Raw genomic sequence first — 18,461 nt, 5'->3', positions numbered from 1 at the left:
AGTAAATGAAATAAAATATGTACATTTAGATGGACACCTGGATTGACCAGTAATAATATTTTTATGGATTAGATTGGCTGTAATGTTTAGGCAGGATCAGACAAATGAAAAATATTAGCTTAACCACCTGGTTAGTAAAAGCTCTGATTTGCTGGCCAGTCCTATGTTTTTGGTTGGCTGGAAACCTGATTAGGCTAAAAGCATGGGACGCTAGCTAGCTAGTTAAATACATTAATACAGACTAAAGGACGTGACCTGATGTATCACACTGGAGAAAGTCAGTAAGTTACTGGGCGAATTTTTTATTGTGTTTTGTCTTCATATGGAACATTTTATATGGCAGCTTTGTGCCGTACTTTATGTTGCTCAGTTTTTATATTTCCCTGAAAAGATGATCAGTCACCGTATTGTAAAAAAAAACCCGCTAGCTGATGTGTAGTGCAGCAGGTGTGAACATGTAGTACGATGAAGTGTAGTAAATATTAACATAGAGCACATACATGATAAAAGTCAAAGAGACGTAGGATTTTTTTTTCGTGGATGTGGAAACTACTTGTCTGTCAGGCAAACTATAAATAAAAACCTAGACACAAAACAACGGTTGGCCCCAGGCAGTCACATGGGCTTACTGATTGTGTGTCTTAGTGTTTTTTGTATTAGTGCTCACGCTGCGAGTTTGAAGTCATTCTCTTGGTAAATATGTGAAGCTTTTACTTTCTTTGATTTCATTCCTCTTTTAACATTTAGCATTTATGCTACGTGGTGACACCAAGCCACGAACAACCACACTGAGAGATTAACCAGCAACTGACAAACACACCTGTGTGTGTGTGTGTGTGTGTGTGTAATAGCAACGGCTGAAATCCACAGCTGTGTGTACGTCTGAGCGGATTATTTTTTTTAATGAAACAATTACAACCGAAATAAAAAGCAGTTGATTTCATCACCACAGTCTTGCACGACTGAAGCGTTTTTCTTCTTCTTCTTCTTTTAATCCTCATCAGAAATTTAGTCAAGTCAAGGAACAAGAACAAGAGACACCAACATTATGGAATTAAAATGAAAATTTATTACCTAAAGAGAAAAAAAAATGTCTACAGCAAGCCACAATGAAATGTATTGCTTAGGAACAAAGAAAATCGGTTGTTTTAGTTGTTTCCCTTCTTTTACAATACCAGGTTTAATTTTTTTTGACAAAACACACACACACACACAAAAAAATGGAAATAAAGAGAAAAACGACGACAAAAGGAAAAAAAAGAAGTGACGAGAAAAACATCAGATAACGTTTCTTCACAGTTGCGAGATCGGCTTTATAAATTAAAACAGTTATAAAAATGTGCTACACAAGCAGAGGCTCCTCACCTGTGAGATCACAAGACGGTACAGGCAACGAAAAACGCAGCGTTGACAAAAAAAAAAAAAAAAAACCCCACTGTCGTCAACTTTGAAAACAACATCCCAACCAAATGCGTATATTTCCTTATGAACTACTCGTATATTCATTTCAAACCTTAAATAAATTATATCATATCCCATGCATCCAGGTAACAATATTTTGGGAACTTGGTGCTGAAACAGAAGACGTACAGTACACGTTGTGACATTTTATGAGTATGTTTACAGGGTAATATTTGTATATTTGGACCTGTTCCTCTTTTTCCATACGTTTGAATATATATTTATATATCTATATATTTACGGAGAGATTCCTGTTTCAAGAAGGAAAGACAGGATGTACACGAGACAAAAGATTCACAGAAGATACACGGGACAGACGTTACATCATGAATGAAAGAAAAACAAAAAGAAAAGAAAAAAAAAAACAGAGCAAGTTTTCTTTTTCAGCTCTGTTTCTGAGCGACTTATCAAACGAGGAAAGAAACGTTTGTCTTTGTTCCGTTTGTCTCAGGCACATTGTTGAGGCACAGGAGCCATTCACTAATGCTCTAATGGTGTGTCCTTATTTATTACAATAAAATAAAATAATAATAATTAAAAAAAAAAATTAAAAAAAAATCACGATACATGTCAAGGATCCAGAGTTTCCAGTGCCTGCACTTTTTTTTTTATATATTTTTTAAAAGATATGTAAGGCCACTGTACACAAGGTCCACCCATATATCACATTTCCAGTTTTCTCTCAATCCTATAAATGTTGAGACAGCGATGGTCCATAGTGTAGAAGATGTCAAGAACTCGTCTTCTCCATGGGCGTATGTGGAACGAACAGCAAGTGACATAAACCTAAAACACTACACAAGTCATCGTCTCTTGTAAAATGGTGCTACAGAGCCAAACCGTGAACGACTCCACCGAACGGGTCCTTGTACGTTCGAGAAGCATGTGAAATTGTACGTTTCTGCAAAATCGGGTCCTGTGTAGAACGAGACGGACGATCGAGACGCGACTCCTCGCTTTCACACGTCATCCTTCGTAGCAGCAAAAAGAAATTTAAAAAAAAAAAAAAAAAAAAAAAAGAATCCACATTTGATTCTTCGGTACAATAAAATGGTAAACAGAGGCACTGTGATATGACCTTAATACTTGAACCAGTAGATAGAGTTACAGATAAACGTGTGAACAAGCAGAGAAATGGGGCTGTAATAAATGCTTTCTGAAGCTGACTTTTCCATTTGAGTTCGCTTGAGTTTCTTCTTTGAAAGAAAAAAAAAAAGGAAACCTTAATGCTCACAGGTCAAGAAGTGTGCAAAATGTAATAAACCAGAGAGAAACACCTGAATTTCTTGCTTCATAATGCTACATGACGCATTTCGTAATGACAACTCAAACCACCACCGTGTTCAGATGGTCAAGTGAGCAAATGTCAGAATGTCCGGTTTGAACCAGTGAGTCTGGAACATGGTGTGTATCCAGAGTACAGAGAGACGCTCGCTCGGTTCGCTTCATGCTGTGGAAGGTGAGTTCTCTTCCGAAAGCAATTGTGTGTTTCAAATGGAACGGTCGCTAAAGATTCCAGCATCACACGTCGTTACGAGTGTAAACCCTTTCTCTTTCGGTTTCTTCTCATCCTCTCCTCTTTCTTTCCTTCTTTCTTTCTTTCTTTTTTTGTCCGTTCAGGCCACGACGAACTCGGAGCCGATGTCGGCCTGGACGTCGTTCTTCCACAGCGCCTCGTCGTAGTCCATGTCGATGGAGCCGTCGCTGCTCAGGCTGCTGTTACTGTGGCTCCGGGTGGATTTGCGCTCGCTCAGCCAGTGATACGGGGCCCGGGGCTCTCTCCTCGCCCGCCTGCGAAGCCTCCTCTGCTGCAGCAATAACTGCAAACGCTCCACCTTACAGCGCATCACCCTATTCTCCGTCTGCCTGGATGGCTCTCCTGTAGAACAGAGGAAAAAAAAAACATAATCCGTGATTAATCTCCGCACACATTCACGTGCCCTTGTGAAGCATCAAACAAGAGCAACTGCATTAGGAAGTGACTTTGTGGCCCTCATTATTTCCCTGTACATTGTTTATGCTCACTTTCTGAGAATAACTAAGTACATGTAAAGGATGTGGTAGCTTAGTGGTTAAGATGTTCGACTACTGATCGGAAGGTCATTGGTTCGAATCTCAGGTCCACCAAGTTGCCACTGTAGGGCGCCTGAGCAAGGCCCCTTAACCCTCAATTGCTCAGGTGTATAAACTGAAATCTGGATAAGAGTGTCTGCTAAATGCTGTAAATGTAAATGAATAACAGTGTTCAGAATCGTCTCTCCGTCTACTGCGTGTGTAAAAGGCGTCGTTTTACGAATTTAGAACTGACCCAGTTTTACATTTACAGCATTTACAGACATCCTTATCAAGAGTGACTTACATTTAACTCTTTTTATACACCTGAGCAATCGAGGGTTAAGGGCCGTACTCAGGTGGAGCTGGGAGTCAAACTACTTCCAATCAATCGGTCATCCATCACCTTAACAACTAGGCTACCATAACCGCGCTGACGAGACAAGTGTTCACAAAAGAAAAGTCGACAGAATCGACGAATATTTCAGAGAGAAGAATCCGCTTCAGTTCCCATCTGACTGAAATATTCCTTCACTATTACACACAACATATAAAACCGGTCCATTTTTATATGAAATGACCTCCAACTGTGCCCATGGAGTCAAGCATAGATGTAGAGGGAAATCACAGAGGAAATATTACGCAATAAATGTTGCGAGTTGCAAACAGTCTAACACGAACTTTGCGTCTCGTTTTGCCATCAGGCTGCCGTTAGTTTCGATTTGAGAAACAGCTTTGCTTTCATTATTAACCACAACCTAGCAACAGAAACAAGACTGTTGTCCATCAGCGGTGCCTCCGTCATGAAAGAATTATGGGAGTGTCAATAATTCTGCTCACTTCTGCTTGTTTGTTTTTTTTAACATTCTTTTTCATGCTAACACACAATAAGGTATTTGTTGTGCCTCCAAGCCGAGAGAAAACAAATTCATAATGCATGCTGTAGCACTTGTCTTCCGTTAGCATGGCTAATCTAAGCAGTGAAAGCCACACGTGAGCGCTGAGCATGCTGGGAAAAGAAGCGTGCACTGGCACAAGAGTGGCATGGAAGCGAGTGCTGAAGTCTCGGGTCACAGGAGGAGGAAGAGGTCTATTCTTTCCACAGCCCTGCGGCTTGGCTCTGCTCATGCATCATTTAAACCTCATCAGCATGTTTCCACTGAACACACACACTCACGTGAGTGTACACAAATACACCCGTATGACCTCTGACCCAGATGCCCAGGTTCCCTCAGCCCCTTAGAGCCCCAACAGATGTGATGTGAAGACTAATTCACTTCGGATCGTTCTTAGAAACACATCCGATGTCAAATTTGTGTGTGTGTGTGTGTGTGTGTGTGTGTGTGTGTGTGTGTGTGTGTGTTATTGGAACCCGATTAATGTTGACCAGGCAGTACAGTTGCACTCTGTATACACACACACACACACATATATATATATATATAGTATGTGCGTGTGTGTTAGGGGAGGGAGGGGGTAAAGGGGGGTATGGGGCCAAACGTCTGAATGATAAAGCGGTGCACTAAATGAGAGGAATGCAAACTTAGAAGTAAGCCTTCTAACTCGAGTCAGTCCTCCGTCTACCCTTTAATGTGCATGTATGTGTGTGTGTGTTTGTGTGAGTGAGAGAATCTCTGAGTCAAAAGTCGGTCATGAAGGCTAAATGCATCGTTGACCACAGAGCTGCTCGAACGCAACCCAAACACTTCAGGAATGAAGCTTTATGGTGCTCTCCGCTCTGCTGTCGACGCCCACACAATGCACAGCCTGTCAGCAACGAATGTGTGTACGTGCATCTGTGTGTGCGTGTGTGTGTGTGTGTGTGTGTGTGTGTGTGTGTGTGTAGGTGTGTGTGCGCGTTTGAGCTCCATATAAAGGCAAAAGCAGACTGGTCGGGAGGTTGTTAGAGCTTTACAGATGAGCTTAGAGATTTGAAGCAGAAAAGTGGAACCAGGAGGAAACCTGGAGGGAAACCATTTAAAACACAAACACACACAAACATGTGTGTAATGTGTACACCAGAAGTGTTTGTGTTCCTTTCATTAGACACTACGGCCAACAAGCCAGGGTTGTGTGGGATGTAAAAAGTAGTCGATGATGTAATATGGAATTACTGAATCATTTTTTGGCATTTCCTCAATATCGCGCTCGATCTTTAGTGATAGCGTCCTGGCCTTGGACTAACAGCTGAAGAGGCCACGCCACCTTCCGAAGGACTAAGGGGAATTAAATCCACGGCTACTTTCGTGACGCTGACAGATGAAGAGGCCACACCTCTTTCAGGGAGACTAATGAGTGTTCTAGCCATGCCTACTCTCATGGTAAGGAAAGATGCAGTGGCCACGCTTCCTTCACAGTGACTGACAGACATGAAAGCCTATTTCTGCATAAGGAGTGTCGGTGTGTCTTGTACTTACCAAGCGGTTTGCCGATGCGGCCTTGGCTCAGTGCCGGTCTGTCTGAGGTAGGTGAGGATGATAATGGTGACACAGGTGCTAACGGAAGCTCCATGACAGTGGGTGAGGGAGGCGGGCACGGTGAAGCAGGCGGCGTTGCTGGGGGAGACACAGGTGTCTGAGTATGGCAGCGGAGCTGGGCCAAGGTGGGAGGTGTGCCTGGGTAGTGGCGCGTGGCACTCAGTAGATCATTGAGGATCTGCAAGATGGTGCTAATGTCACGGCGAGGGCGCCCGGTGCTGTCCTGACAGTTCGGGTGAAGGGTGCCTGAAGAGAGGGAGAGATTTATCTAAGTATACGACAAAAACACACGCAGTCGAGTTTGCAGGGGTGTGAACTTATAAACATATTTTTATGTGTATTTGAAGTATTTCCAGTGGTATAAAAAAAGTCAGGTGACAGAAAGTTATGATTCTGACAGTGCTCAACAAATTATTTTTAATACCGCTGCATTTTAGTAATACAAACATTTTATGTCTTATTTTAAGTCGAAAGATTTCCAAAGAAGGAGTCGACTACATGAGGGAGCGTAATACCTGAGAAGGTTCCAGAGAAAACCCCAGGAGCGTGGTTCACAAAGCTCTCGATCACCGCACCTGCTTTACGACTTGGCCATGAGCTGGTGCTTCCACTTCCACTTGAAGACCCACACTCGCCCTAAAAAAGACACACACACACCCACACACACACACGTGTTACACTGCAACTTCTTCAAACTGTCAAAAGTGCAAAAAGGCTGAGTGTTAATGTGAGAAAATGCCTCAGTGGCAAAAAACTAACTTGTAAAACATATTGTTATAATGTTTAATAAGCAAAATAATAAATTCAGAGATGATACAAATCTCAATAAGATTTTTGACGTTACCTGTTGGAAAGGTGTGGCTGCTCTGGGGGCAGGACTACAGGCACCCGTGGGCAGGTGAGGATAATGGACAGAGCCTGGGGAAAGTGTCGGACTGGACGGGGGTGACAGGTATGAATGTTGGGTGTGGTGGGCGTGGTGAGCATGGTGAGCGTGGTGTCCAGCTGATGCCCTCGGGTTGTTCTGGGCAGGGGCTGGAGTAGGTGGTGTATGTGGCTGCTGACTGCTTCCCCCACTGGGCATCGCAGGGTTCCTGGGTGTGTTCGAAGGACCCCTAGTGTTGCACTGCTGGACCCCTGAGTTTTGTGCGGCCAGTTGCAGCTGCACGAACATCATGTGATCCCCAACACGAAGGGCAAGCGTCAGCGGAGAGCGGCCTGATAGGAAGTCACCAACCTAGGAACAGGAAGAGAGCAGAGAGGAACATTAGCGCCACTTCTCTTCTGTTGCGAAATGTGTTAGGAAACCAGAGCGCTCACTTCCCCACCAAAAAAAAAAAAAAAAAACAGACTGAGATAACGGTAAGGACAAATAAATCATGGTTGTTAAGGCAACAATATTAGAACATGTTCCAAAATGAAATGCTCGGATACGGACATGTCGGTATCATTTATGTGGAAGAAATGCCCCAGTAATTTAGCTAGCTTCAGTGAAATGAGGTTATTTTGGAATGGCAGAAGAACCTGGTGCTGTTTCCAGTTTGCACATTAATGTATATTTATAGATCTTAGCATTATTATTGAGTATAAAGGTGTAGAGATGTTCCACAGCAAGTTACAAAGAAAACATTACACAATTTAGGTTTTTAGCCAGACTGCGATTATCGCGTCAGTATTACACAGATGCTCCACATCTGCTCAATCTCCTCCTCTGCATTCTTGTCTAATAACTACCAGGCCTTGTCTGGATGAAACCCCATCCTCAATAGAGCACCCTGTGTCCATCCCTCCTACTTTAATCAGGTCAAGGAGGCCTCCAGGCGTGGAGGGCAGGGTGAGGGAAACCCGCCGAAGCGCCGATGTGAATGACTCACGAGCCACTGCGGTGATGTCAGCGCCAGCGAGCGCTCATAAATAAAAGGTCTACTTCTCGCTGACGCCTGACCACAGCACGCTAAATGCACTGAGAAAGAGACAAAGAGCATATGCACGCCTAATAAAGCAGACTGCACGAAGAAAAAAAAGGCCACTTCAGCTAGAACAATGTTCAAAGGTTTGAGGGCTATGGTTTTGAGAGCGCAGAGAAGAAGCGTGTACTTTCAGGGCTGAGAAAACGGGGATATGAGAGCATGTTGGGCTAACACTAAATCGCTCACAGTTCTCTATAGAATGAAGGAATTATGTAAATATACATGTGATACCTGCTGCGTTACTGCTGCGTCTTTTTAAACGTGAGGAAAAGGTAAACATTTGAAAATATGAAATGATTCTGTGAGATTTGTGCCATGTCCGGCTCACGTCAAGCGTTTCATTTCCTCAAAGACGTAAACGTAGGCAAGAAAAAAACAAAGAAGAAGAAAAAAAAAAAGACATGAAATGCTGAAATACAAAGCACATAAAAGTTCAAGCTTCTGACAAACCTGGGTATATTTTTGTCGGGAACCCCGAGAGTAAAGGTTACCCGTGTGTAGGTGTGCGGAGTATGCGTTTGGGTCTAGTATTTGAGCCGGGTGTGTGGGCAGGTGGCCTTCTGGTTTGATTGATGGCTCTAGTCTCTTTGCTAAGCGTCAATCACGGTTGTGGGTGGAGCGTGACAGCAGAAGAGACAGAGAAATCCAGAGTGACCTTTTCACATGGCGGACTATAAACCTTCACAGCCGTCGCTGCGTTTTATCTTCAGCGCTACAGGGCAATCTTACGAACCTGAATGCTATCCAGCTACAGCAAGCAACTGCAATAAAGAATATCTCATGTTGCCAGGCCACTCGGTTACTGTGCCGTAAGGAAGCGTATGAACGGTAGATCTTAGAACGACGTTGTCAGGCTTTATCATTTGGCTTTCAGGAAAGTGTGAGAAGTGTGTGTAGTCGTATCGGTGTCAGCTCTGCAAGCTGGGGAATCTGGGTTGAGCGGGCTTCTTTAAGGCGGTACGTCAGTATTCAGATCACACAACATGATAGAAGCAGATGGAGGTGAAGGAAAATACTGTATGTGGGCGTATGCATATGCGTGCGAGGGAAGGGAAGCAGCGAGGAGAAAAAGCGATGGGGGAGGGGAAGGGAGTCTGTAACTTTAAGAAAGCCTGAAGCTCAAAGAAATCGTTCGCAGCCATGGCATCCCTCCCTCACCGGGAGCTTTTTAAAGAAAGGGGGAGGGGACGGGTGGGGGGAAGACGTCGAGAAAAAAAAATACCACAGAGATGAGATGGAGCATGGAGCGCTGACTGTTTTTCGACTCGGCAGATGGAGCAGAGTCTCTTTGTTTGATGCGAGATAAGAGAGGCGCAGGAAATAAAGGGCTGCGACCATCAAACATCATGATACGAACACCGAATCTCAAAGTAACGCTCCGCTTCTGATCTGCCTCTGATCACTTCCCTGTAATCAAGTGAAAAAAAAAAAAAAAAAAAAAATAGATAAAAGATCCTCGATCCGCACCCATGCAGAGGGAAGTTAGTAAAAAAGAAGGTCACCTCAGCATGAGCAGCACTTGGTGAAGAGTAAGCTGGAATTAGGGTTGGATAAGGATGTTTCAAAAGCCTCTTAATGTTAGTCCTCTTCCTGTTGTTTTATCTCAAGGAGCCTTGAATAACAGAATTATACATGAGCTCTAATCAAGAATCAAACATCCCTCTGCGGATCGTGACTCCTCGTCCTGTTATGAGACGAGAGGAGAGTCTTGCAGACAAAGCAGAGTGTTTGATTAGCCTCGTGAATGCGGCTTGACCTGAGCGGTGCAGAAATCTCTCTCAGCTGCCCGGACGTGAGCCGGCTTTCTACACATGGAATTATTAATCAGACGTCTCGTGAGCATTTAAACCATGAGCTCATGGACGGGTTCGTCTTTACCCGGCTCGGAGGCTTGAGGATAGAGAGATTTCTCAAAGCTCTCTCACCCCCCACCCTCTATATCTCACTCACGCTCTCGGTCTCTGTTTGGAAAAGCCCAGTCACGATGCCGACCACTTCAAGCACAAAGGCGAGTGGCGAATGAAAGCTGAAAGCGATCACGACACAAACGGTAGCCTTACTATTTATGGAAGTCTAACCCCAACACCAACCTCATTATACACCCCCATTCGTTTACAGCTAGGAATGAAATCACACACATGGAACTTATACTTTATTTTAGACCATATATGGTGCAGAATCGACCACAACACCAGTTCGTTATTAAGCTTTTATACACTCGGAACCTTTCAACAATACAAATTGTGTACTAAGACTCTGATGCTATATCTGTTACATTTAAAAGAAGGCGAATACGACGACGAAGAAAAAGAAGAAGAAGAAGAAACTCCTTTCAATTTCGCAAGTAAATAGTTTGCATTATTAAGCTCCACCCAGGGTGGGAAAGGTCAGACCCTCCACCCGGTCGTTTCTCCATTGATCCTGAGGCCACACAGATGGCCCTCGATTCTCCCTCCCTGCACAGTGCTATTAAGAGCCAATGATTTCCAATTATAGCAGACCAGGGCTGCAGATTACCCCGTGAGAGCGAAAGAGAGAGAAAGAATGAGAGGAATAGAGGAACAAGATACAGTCTACTCATTGCCGGAGTTGTGTAGTAGATGTAACGATAGGCAATAAACAGGGTGGTGCCTGAGAGACCAGATGTCACGCCTTTCAAATTCTGAAGAAGACCACGATGAGGAAAGAGCAGTAGTGGCCACCCAACACCAACGCTATTTACAAACCCAACACAAATTCTCTTCTGGCCAACATCAATGCTGTTCAGATGAACAAAATCCAATACTGTTGCTGTTAAGACCAAAAAGACCGACATCTTTGTAGTTTAGGGCAACGGATTTAACAATATTGATGTTCGGACCGAAAGACCACTTAGAACAAATGACTCTCAGAGAGAAAAACCCACAGAAATGTTGTTCAGACTCACAGAGTAGTGGGAAAGTCAATAGTGATGTTAGTCAGACCAACAAACCCAACAGTGATACTGTTCACCAACTGCAACATGTAAAAGCAAGCAAACGCTACCTGACGTGTGTGTACAGAACAACCACAACACTTTTGAAGAGTTCTAACAAAAAACTAGCTAGCTATAACAGTTAATGTTAAAAAACAACAACAACAAGCAGTATTTAAACCCCAAAATTCATGGAGGCACGAGATCTTTATTGGACTTATTGGATCTTGAAGCTCATAGTGATATCTATACGGCCTGGAGCACCAAAAAACTCATCAGATCATCCACAAAAACCATCAGGGAGAGGATGTAATCAGCAAAAATCTATTCAGCTTGTCCTAAGGTGTGATGTGTGTGTGTGTGTGTGTGTGTGTGTGTGTGTGTGTGTGTGTGTGTGTGTGTGTGCTGCTACAATGATCAAATTATCTTTGCCCTCTCTTTAGTTCACCTCGGAAGCAGCGTGTCCATCTTATCAGCTTGGAAAAGCATCTCTGTTACGTCTGGTCCTCCATATGGTGATCAATAAGAGTAAAGCCTTTACACACACACACACACACACACACACACACACACACACACACACGCACGCACGCACTAAATCGAAGCAGAATGGAGCATGCCTGCGTATGGACTGAAAGGAAAAGTCGCCTGAATACAAATCACGCCTTTCCCAATTTGCACCTCTCCAAGCTTTCACAATAGCACTATTCTGACACAGGGAACAGACCGAGGTGAAAAGGACTCTGTGTGTGTGTGTGTGTGTGTGTGTGTGTGTGTGTGTGTGTGTGTTTGGGGGGCTGTCAGTATTACTGACGAAGGGGCAAAAAAAAAAAAAAAAAAAATCCAATATCAGGCTCAATCACCATCCATCCCTGTAAGACATGCAGTTCTGGCTAAGAGCTGAGGGCTGCAGATTATCCAGAGCGTCTCTTTATTTCATCAGGAGAGCGTTGGTTCGATATTTCCGGAAATCTTTTTAGACACTCCACACACTCCACACTCCCTACTGTGCTCGTTTTAGCTGCTCGCCTTTTGTGAATCAATGAGATTCTCTGGCTGAATTAGTAGCATAGGCAAAGGAGGAAGGCATGGGGGGGGGGGTGTTTGAGAGATAGAGAGAGAAAGATAGAGACAGATGGACGGACTGCTATTTACAAATTATGCTCTTTCTTTCTTTTGTCAAAAGAAGCTAGAAATTTGTCCTATGTACGTAACATGTAAGTAAATAAAAGCCCACGTGTCGTACGGTTAGGAGAAAAGAATCAGCAACAGCTTTTTGGTTTGTAATCCAGAAGCCAGGAAATACTCTGCCATAAAGGCTTCCATAAGGCATTCAGTTAAAAAAATGAAAAATAAATTAAATAAATAAAGAAAGAAAGAACAGCTTTATTACTAAATATCTGGTACAGAACACTGACAACGGAGACTCCTTCCAAAAAAAAAAAAAAAAGCTCACCAGATGGAACTGCTGTTCTAGAAAATTACCGAAGAGCATTACTTCTGACCAATCAGAGTCATACGTGATGTGGTATAACACAAGTGTAGATACAAAAGCAGGACACTTTTCAGTCACACAATTTTCAGTACTGTCGCTACTGTGACCTGCGACTCGGCCTTTATGGCAAGCGTGACTCAGGTGGTCTCAAGCGTGACTCAGGATCAATTCAGATTTAAAAATATATATACACCAACACCCCCCATCTCTCTCTCTCTCTCTCTCTATCTCTCTCTCTGTGTCAGTAAGGAGGATCACGATGTCAGTGCGAAACGCTCTGAGCCGCTCGTCTCTCTCAATGGAAAAAGCAGTCACAAGGTAACAACAGCAAACACTGACAAAAAAAGGCGTGCTTCCTGAACTCCCCACCCCCGCACACGCTCACACATCACACACACATACACACTATAAAAAGCAAAAACAGGAAGGAACCTTTTCTCATAGACCCAGGTTTGCACAAGTGGTTTGAAATACACGTTTGCACAAATGTCCTTACAAACACACACACACACAGACACACACACACGGACACACACACACGGACACACACACACGGACACACACACACGGACACACACACACGGACACACACACACGGACACACACACACGGACACACACACACGGACACACACACACGGACACACACACACGGACACACACACACGGACACACACACACGGACACACACACACACAGACACAGACACACACACACACACACACACACACACACACACACACACACACACAGACACACACACACACAGACACACACACACAGACACACACACACAGACACACACACACAGACACACACACACAGACACACACACACAGACACACACACACACACACACACACACACACACACAAACACAAACATGCACACAGCTTCCACAGTCTGAGGTAGGATTTCCAGGTTATAAATATCTGCTGCAGTGGAGCATCTCCTCAGAGACAACGCCTCAGCTGTGTGCACATAACCACATCTGTTAACACACACACACACACACACACACACACACACACACACACACACACACACACACACACACACACACACACACACACTCTCTCTCTCTCACTGCAAACACCATCTCTATTCATTTTTTTTTTATTGTTTACATGGATGTGTGCTTCTGCTAATGCCAATGTTAGCGAACGTTGACTAATGAGGCCAAAGTCCAGTGTGAACATTAATAATTAGTGGGACTTAATCATTAGCTGCTTCTCTGCTTTGTTTTCATTGACGGCACAAATTTGTTTAGTGTTCACCCGGGTGATGCTGATTGGTGAGAAACGAGATGAAAAATACTTATGAAAGCAAATTGTCTTTCGCATGTGCCGTCCTTTCCCACTGAAGTCTGAAAGCAGGCTCTGGTTTTCACCAGGCGATATTTATTCATGTTCTCGCTGACTGATGATTTACTGAGTGTCAAGATTCCTGTGGGAAAATTATAGTTATGTGAATGACAGGTAGCGTACGAGATGTAAAATCATGCTGAATATCACTGTGGGTGAATAAATAAAATGTGTGTGTGTGTATTTTTAAGAAACCAAGAAGAGCGGGATGAGTAAAAAGCAAGTGAAGGAAGAAGCGGTGGCCTAGGTTTATTAAGAAGCATTGTGATGCAATTTCTTGTAAATCTTCTACTAACTTGACTGTTTGACCACACACACACACACACACACACACACACACACACACACACACACACACACACACACACACACACACACACACACACACACACACACACACACAGAGGATGAAGCAGATCTCACTTCAGACAGGGAAAAAACTAAAAAAATTTAACACTTCTACATACTACACACAGGGTGGAGTTCGTCTGGGCTTGCATGGTGCACACACACACACAAACACACACACACAATTTCACACAGTGATTTAAATGGGCAGACTGCCAAATCTTCAGCAACATGACTCACCCATCCTGTGTGATTTGCTTACATGGAAATACAGCACTAACTTTAACACACACAGAGCTGTGTTCATCAAAAGCACAATCTACAAAAGCAATGCATGCATAGCCCTGGTGTGTGTGTGTGTGTGTGTATGTGACGTATCTAGATGTATGTAAGTGTATGTGTGCGTGGGTGCTTGCGAGTATATGCAAGTGTTCCTGCCTATGTGTGTACATGCGTGTGTGTTTCAGTAAAAGCCAGCAGGGTGGGGAATGCCAGCTAACAGGGTGTATTATGGGTGTGTGTTCCTCAGAACTGAGCGTATCCTGTCGCCCTGAGTTGTGTACGCGGTCATAGTGTCTAGAAGAAATTCATCCTGTGCTAAACACCTAAATGACAAATACTCTGTTCGTGTGAGATACTTTTCTCCAAGAAAAGCCAAGTTTAGTCTGGTGCCTGATGCGGTTCATCACACTTCATCCTTACACACGAACCCTGAGTAGTTCTCCGAGTTCTATAGGTGAAGTTTACTTACTGCATCCACACCTTTCAGTGCAAAAGCAGCTTGATTACTACCTTACTTACTTACATACATTAATACTACCAGGTTAGCTAACAATTTAGCATTTATCTTTCACCACTTCTGTGTAAAATGCTAGCCGGCTCCTCTTATTAATTAGCATTTCAGCCATTTATGTTTAACTATACTTCACTGACAACCTCTCTGTGTAAAGCTAGCTTTATTTACTTTAATACTTAATTTAACAAAGTCATCTACTACCTACCAACCATCATAACTTAGTTTTATTTAACATCTTAATTTATAATAGTATCTGCTAGCTAGCTAGATATTTACGTTTATGAAACATACTAAAAGCTAACGCCACACAGCTAGCAGCTTCTTATTTTAATTTCTGAAACAAACATTATTTCAGTGTTCCAGAAAAGTACAATACTACATGCCATTTGTGTAAGCTGTAAATTTTTAGATAATTACACAAAGATACAAAAAAAAACCCCAAAAAAACAATACGCAGCCCAATATAATAGATAGCTATGCTGTGTTGTAGCATCGTTGGCGTATTTGTTTTAACTACCTCTTATCTATCTCTTACCTGAGTTTCTGTCAGACTCTCCAGCGCTTGCATGATGGACTGCTCTGGTTTGGAGACCTGAGACTGGATTGGGAGAAAAGAAAGAAAGATCAAACAAAGAAAAACGTCACCAACTCACACAATCTTGATAACCTCAAGTCGAACCCTTAAGAAAAGGTAATGGCAGATGTGTCAGTTAAGGCGTACCATCAATCCTGCCTCCACCGAGGGCACGAGGGTCAACTTAGTCCCGTCCGTAACACCAAAATCCTGGAGTCGACCTGAGCTTAGCCGCCTGTACAACAAGGTTCACAACCGTTACTTATCACAGACAAGTTTTGCATTTAGTTATACCATCAATGCTAAATTCTGATTGGTCAGAAGCTGTTGATTCATTTTATACTATAAACATTATCTTCATTTACCAAATTAAATTATTGTTGTTATTGTCCACTTACTGTTGTAGAAAAAGAAAGAAAATAATACTAAAGACTTTTGTTTTGACATGTATTCATTCTGAAAGTGAAATAAACAATCAGCAGTTTTTATAACACTATTGCTCAACTTTCTAAGAACTAAATTTTTTATTGTCACAATTAAATTTAACAACTCACCGAAACTCAGAGATAATTAATCAGTAATAACTACTATGAATGAGTCATTAATGACAGGGGAAAAAAAAGAGAAAGGATGTGAAGTTTAAGCAGTTCCTGGAACAGTTAAAAAAAAAGAGGGAGTCGAGACCAACCATCTCTCAACTGGAAAATATGCTTGAATAGAATCTTACAATCTGGATCACTGACATAAACCACGGCGAATCCAGATGCTTTCCAGGAGAAGCTACGAAAGTTTAAGTCTGGGTTTTGTACAAAACAATGTCACTTCTAACAGCACTTGGCTGTAATCCTGCACTCCTCTTCCTCTCTGTCTGGTAAAGCAACCCTGCGTTTATGATAGTTCATGATCGTTTATGATAACCCCTCCTGTGAAGTGTCTGTGTCAGAGCATCGTACGTCATCTGTACTCTTGACACAGACCAGCCCGATTGGGTTTTTTGTAACAGCCATGAGGTCAAATGAGCAGGTGTGTGCTTGCTGCTTAGACATAGACAGTTGCAGACTGTTCCTGTACACAGCAAAAATACCCAGTGTTGACTAAACACCTGCAGCGCCGAACGAACTTGCCCTGCACCCGTTTCTGTGCAGCTGGACTTCTGTAAACAATGGAGGTGTTAAGTCTACACTAAAGATTCTCTTCAATATACAACATGACGTTCTCGAGACGGTCTACGTTGTCTGTAAGCTGCGTCCATGCACCTGTTCCATCAAGACTCCTTTTAATGCACATTTTAACAAAGTAAAATCTCGTCTGTTTTTTTTTACTGCTCAAACTCCCATTCATATGTAAATTCTTGTTAGTAGTTAGTGATGTGATGGGATGTGGTAGCATAGTGGTTAAGGTGTTGGACGACTTATCAGAAGGTTGTGAGTTCCCACATCCACCAAGCTGCCACTGTTGGGCCCCTGAGTAAGGCCCTTAACCCTCAGTTGTATAAAAACGCGCTGAATAAGGGTGTCTGCTAAATGCAATGTGTTTTAATAGGGATAACTAGATACATAAACAGGATTGAGTCATAGTCTGTTGATTTCTGAACCAGGAATGGAAAACTTTAACCAAGTCTCAAATGATCAACAGTTTAATATCAACAGCTTATTAGGAAACACACCAGAAAAGCACTAGTGAGCTCTATGCATATGCTTTCACACACATGCACGCATTGCATTCACTGTTATCAAGTTGTACTGCTTTCTTTGACCATGTGGTTTATAGCATGTGGACGTGGCACAGCTGAGCATGCAGTTTTCATAGGCTCAGTTATATAAAGATACAAAAAAAACTCCACTATGTTTAATTCACTTCAAGCACGCGCGGACTAATTAACACCGGATACGTTGTACTGTAACGACTCACGTGTCTTTGTGCAGGAGCGCGAGCCTGTCTTTGGACACTCGGAGCTTTTGTGAAAGCCTCCTCTTCAGTCCGTCCACTGTCTCCTCTGCAGGGAGTGAGAGCTCGAAGCGTGTGCCAGTCGTCGATTGAATGGACAAATGCATGCAGTGCTCGTTGTGCAGGAGCTCTGTACACCGGGATCGCGATCCGTGACCGGTGCAGCCTCGCGCTTCTGCGTGCTGCTCCATCCGAGAGCTCGAGCCCCCCCCCGGAAAAAAGATCAAAGCAGCGGCTCCACGTGAATATTCCTCTGATGTGTGATCTTCTAAGATTTTATTTGGTTATGTATATTTTTTCACAGCCAGGACGATGCGATTCAACTTTAATTCTATTTAAATCTCTAATTCTATTCTAATTTTATTTAAATGTACTAAAAAGTCAAAGTAGATATGATTTTTTTTTTTAATCAGAATACAAGCCAGAACAATTCTGCGCTAAACTGTAACCAACACGATCGTTAAGATAAACAGTCTGTGTTTAAAGCTCTTTCTATCCCGTCCCTTGTTCGACGCGATGTCGCGCCGCAAGCGCGTGGCGAGCTCGATTTGTTCCAATACCAGATCCTTAAACCCCGCCCACTGGCCAATCGCAGCGTTCCTATTGCTTTTTCAAGTCACAATTTGTCCAATCGTCTGGGTTTGCGTAACACCCAAATGTAGGGAACGCCACGCCCCTTCCCACCTTCTCCCTCCCACAAGGAGTGTCGTTCCAGCCAATCAGCGACGTCCTTACAACTTCCCACTCTGATCATTCATAACAGTTTAGCTCTGAGACCGTAACCTAGCAACCTGAAAACGCTAATACTGCAATCTGAATGTTTATGCAGTTTGCACCTGACTACAAAATCTAGTTAAAGCCGATTAAAATCTATTTTTTTTGTTATACAGTAACTTAAGATCTTTGAGGTTAATCTAAGGTCTGAAAGCACTAATCTGAAAGCACCATGTTATATATAGATATTCACTCAAAATGGGGTAAATATTATCTTTGGTAGATATATATAGATCCTGTGCTCTCTTTAC

The 18,461-nt window shown here is 43.0% G+C and overlaps 1 protein-coding gene across 1 annotated transcript; it reads right to left on the bottom strand.

Annotated features, from left to right (window-relative positions):
* Window positions 1-1,049: 1,049 nt before the first annotated feature.
* On the bottom strand, window positions 1,050-17,974 carry LOC113645241 (midnolin-like). Its single transcript, XM_027150744.2, has 7 exons — window positions 17,401-17,974; window positions 15,637-15,724; window positions 15,451-15,513; window positions 6,835-7,227; window positions 6,506-6,626; window positions 5,931-6,236; window positions 1,050-3,340 (listed from the first exon to the last, which is right to left on the bottom strand). The coding sequence occupies exons 1-7, from the start codon at window positions 17,625-17,627 to the stop codon at window positions 3,078-3,080; spliced, it is 1,461 nt and encodes a 486-aa protein (XP_027006545.1). The 5' UTR covers window positions 17,628-17,974; the 3' UTR covers window positions 1,050-3,077.
* Window positions 17,975-18,461: the final 487 nt, after the last annotated feature.

Source organism: Tachysurus fulvidraco, chromosome 22, assembly GCF_022655615.1.
Source record: "Tachysurus fulvidraco isolate hzauxx_2018 chromosome 22, HZAU_PFXX_2.0, whole genome shotgun sequence".
Taxonomy (NCBI): domain Eukaryota; kingdom Metazoa; phylum Chordata; class Actinopteri; order Siluriformes; family Bagridae; genus Tachysurus; species Tachysurus fulvidraco.
The sequence above is the reverse complement of the archived record's forward strand: the minus strand, read 5'-3'. Positions and strand labels throughout refer to the sequence as shown.

What these genes read in the sequence shown, in the direction of transcription:
- LOC113645241 (XM_027150744.2), bottom strand. Translation starts at nt 17,627, where the DNA reads ATGGAGCAGCACGCAGAAGCGCGAGGCTGCACCGGTCACGGATCGCGA. An exon ending in CAGCCACACCTTTCCAACAG is followed by an intron (nt 6,627 to 6,834) that starts GTAACGTCAAAA and finishes TGTCTTTTTTAG; the next exon opens with GGCGAGTGTGGGTCTTCAAG. An exon ending in CCGCATCGGCAAACCGCTTG is followed by an intron (nt 3,341 to 5,930) that starts GTAAGTACAAGA and finishes TCTGTTCTACAG; the next exon opens with GAGAGCCATCCAGGCAGACG.